The sequence below is a fragment of the Bison bison genome, unplaced genomic scaffold, assembly GCF_000754665.1.
Source record: "Bison bison bison isolate TAMUID 2011002044 unplaced genomic scaffold, Bison_UMD1.0 scf7180017864499, whole genome shotgun sequence".
Lineage (NCBI taxonomy): Eukaryota > Metazoa > Chordata > Mammalia > Artiodactyla > Bovidae > Bison > Bison bison.
In genome coordinates, this window is record NW_011495058.1 from 4,776,319 (window position 1) to 4,779,270 (window position 2,952).

A 2,952-nucleotide genomic window follows, 5' to 3' on the forward strand; every position below is an offset into this window, starting at 1 on the left:
GGAGGCGCCGAGGGCCCCGCACTGGGGGTCGCTAGAGGGGTCCCAGCAGGCCTGGCAGGGGTCCTAGCCACCCAGGACGGGCTGCTGGTTGGTGTTATCCCAGGTGTGCCAGGTGGACTTGGTCCCTTCCATGGCAATGACACCCAAGGTGCCCAGATGTCGGCTGGCCCCTCCTCAGTCTCCCACGCTGCCCGCGAGGTGTTCCTAGGGTTCCCTTGTGGCAGGGGGCTGGGAGGCATGCCCTGTGGTCGGTCATGCTGTCTGGGTGGGAGTGAGCTGAGAAGCTTCTGACCCGGGGCACTTCTGGTCAGGAGAGCAGCCAAGCTCTGCTGCTCAGAGGGGCAGGAGGGAGGGGACCCTGGGCAAGGAGGCCATTGGGCACCAGGCCCGTCCTGCCTACAGGCTGCTCTGTGCTGAGGGCGAGTGTTCAGGCCTGACCAGGCCCCTGGCTGCTATGCACGCACCTCTCAGGGAGAGGAAGGGCTGTGGGGAGAGGCAGACCCCCAGCCTCAGTGCCCCCAGGGGTCTTGAAGCACTTTAGAAGCTTGGTTTGGTGGATAGTTTAGGGCCCAGGACAGGTCACTGTTAATTCTGCATGAGATGACTTGTCTGGGTGCAGCTGGTGGGCATGTAGAACTCTTGCCTCTCCAAGAGCCCTTGACCCCAGGTCCGGGGGTTGGGGTGGGGGGTCTCCACCTGGCCTCAGCCGTATGTCTCTCTCCAGGGTGCGATCCTCACCACCATGCTGGCCACACGGAATTTCTCAGGTGAGAACAGCCATCTCCGGGAGCAGCAGGCCTGCGGCGGGAAGCCTGGGGAGTGACCCGCCACCAGCCGCCTGCCCTGTCTTCGCCCCCACAGTCCCGTCCTCTGCTGCCGGCCCAGCCCGGCCTTCCTCCCTCTGAGACCCTTGGGCCTCAGAGGAGGCCTGGGCTCTGGCCAGGCCCCACGAGGGCCCGTCCCTGCGTGTTGGGTCTGTGTCTGAGCTGCCTGCTGGTGGGCCGCAGTTCCGTGTGTCTGTCCAGGCGTTGGTCAGCACTCTGTGACCTCGTTGTTGTCCTGAATCCTCTGAGCACCCGTTCTGTGTTGGGAGAGGGGAGGCGAGGGGAGGCTCCAGACACGCTGGTTGGCAGCCGCCCACTTGGGCACGAAGGGTGGGCAGGGCTTGGGGCGTGCGGCCGCTCGGAGGGTCTATCGGCGGCCCTGAGGCCTCGGGACAGGGCAGGCCTAGCGGGGACAACGTCCCCGGGTCGGGGCTGCCGCGCCCTCGCTCTCCTGTGGCTTGTCTGTCGCCCGCGATGCCGGCGCGGGAGCGTCTGTGGTCGTCCTCGTTGTCCGTCTGCATCAGCACCGCCCCATCCTGTTACCTTGCTGTGATACTGTGCTGCCGGGCCGGGGGGCATGCTGTCACACCAATACTAATAGGACGTGTCCTGTCGCACGCCCGGCCGGGCACCCGGAAGACCCCACTGGGGTTTTCCAAGGAGAAAGGAGGCAAATGCTTTTCCCAATGTCAATCGGTCTCCATCTTGTTTTCACGCTCCTGTGAAAGGGGTTCTGGAACCATCCGTCACCTAAACTTTGACTCTAATCTTCTTCTGCTTCCTTTGTCTCTTCTCTTCCCTCACCTCGCCCACCCCTCGTCTGTGTCCGCCCCTCCCCTCGTCTCTAACCCGGTGCTAACAGTGGGCAGACAGACCACCGCTCCGGCCACAATGTCCACCGCGGCCTCCGGCGCCACCATGGGGCTGGTGGAACAAGGTAGACGTCCCGCCTGTCGGCATGCAGCTCCCCTCGCTGCACGCAGCCGCCAGCAGGGCCTTGAGAGCCACCCCAAAGGCCCCGGGAGCCCCTGCTCCCGCCGTGGACACGCTCACAGAGCCCCCACCCTGGGCAGGGAGCCAGCACCCATGTCCCAGCAGCCTTGCCTGTTATAGGAGGGGCCAACCGAGGTGACCCCCGAGCTGTGTCACCTTGCGTGCATTTGACTAAATTCCCCGGTCCCGATTCCCGAGTCTGGGGGTCGGGAGACCCCCACTCCGCTTCTGGTCCGAGCCCTTTGCTCTCTGAGGCTCACTCCCCACTTGTCCATCAAGAGCCTATTTAGAAAGACAGGAAACCTCTTTTCTGGGGCTGCTGCTGAGGGGGTTTGAATCCCAAATGGGAACCCTGGGGAGAAGGGCATGGGCAGAGACCCTGCCCTACGAGAGCCCACTCGCCACCCCATCCACCCCGGACTTGGCCCCTACCTGCCCTCAGGGACGTGCACTGTACTCCTGGTCACTCATACTCCGTATGAGGCCAGTGGTCCGTACTTAGTCTCAAACACGTATGTCTGCCCTGTGAGCCCCAAGACGTGGCCCTCGGCCTCCCAGAGAATGACTGAAGGCCTCCTCTTGGTTTCCTTCTATGAGGCACCTCACTTCGTCCCCAGCCCATGAGGGGAGAGGCAGGGTCCGCCCATCTGCTGCCCCTGCCTGTGAAGGGCAGACCCCCCAGGGAGTCACCTGACTGTGACCTTGGCCAGACCCCATGAGGCTAGACCCCATGAGGCTAGACCCCAAGACCTCCTGGGGGCCCACGGCCCTAACCCAAGCTGAGGGTGGCACGAGCTTGGGGGGGCGGAGCTGCAGCTGAGGGCCAGCCAAGTGCTCCCCAGATGGGGTTGTGTGGCTAGAAGAAGCCCTCTTTTCCTGCCGCTGCCTCAAGTGTCTGTGGGGACAGGGCAGACGCCCAGCCGCTCCCAGGCCTAGGCCCTTTCTTCCCTACATGTCCGGCCTGGCTCTTTCCCTCTGACCCTGCAGGATGTGCAGGCCAGCCTGCCCATCCAGAGGACCCCAAGTGCTGCCTCCTGGGGTGCTCAGGGCAGGATCATCCTGGGTAGGAGGGTCCACGCTCCTGCTGTGAGCCCAGTGGACAGGTCCAGCAGGACGGCCTTTTGGGGGCTATCCT

General features: G+C 64.2%; 1 protein-coding gene across 1 annotated transcript in view; it reads left to right on the plus strand.

Annotated features, from left to right (window-relative positions):
- The window catches only part of CAMK2B (calcium/calmodulin-dependent protein kinase II beta), a 63,447-nt gene that overhangs the window by 41,402 nt on the left and 19,093 nt on the right, over positions 1-2,952 (plus strand). The window contains exons 12-13 of the mRNA XM_010829115.1: positions 725-767; positions 1,687-1,761. Coding sequence (XP_010827417.1) covers positions 725-767; positions 1,687-1,761 — 118 coding nt within the window. The remainder of the gene's footprint in view (positions 1-724; positions 768-1,686; positions 1,762-2,952) is intronic.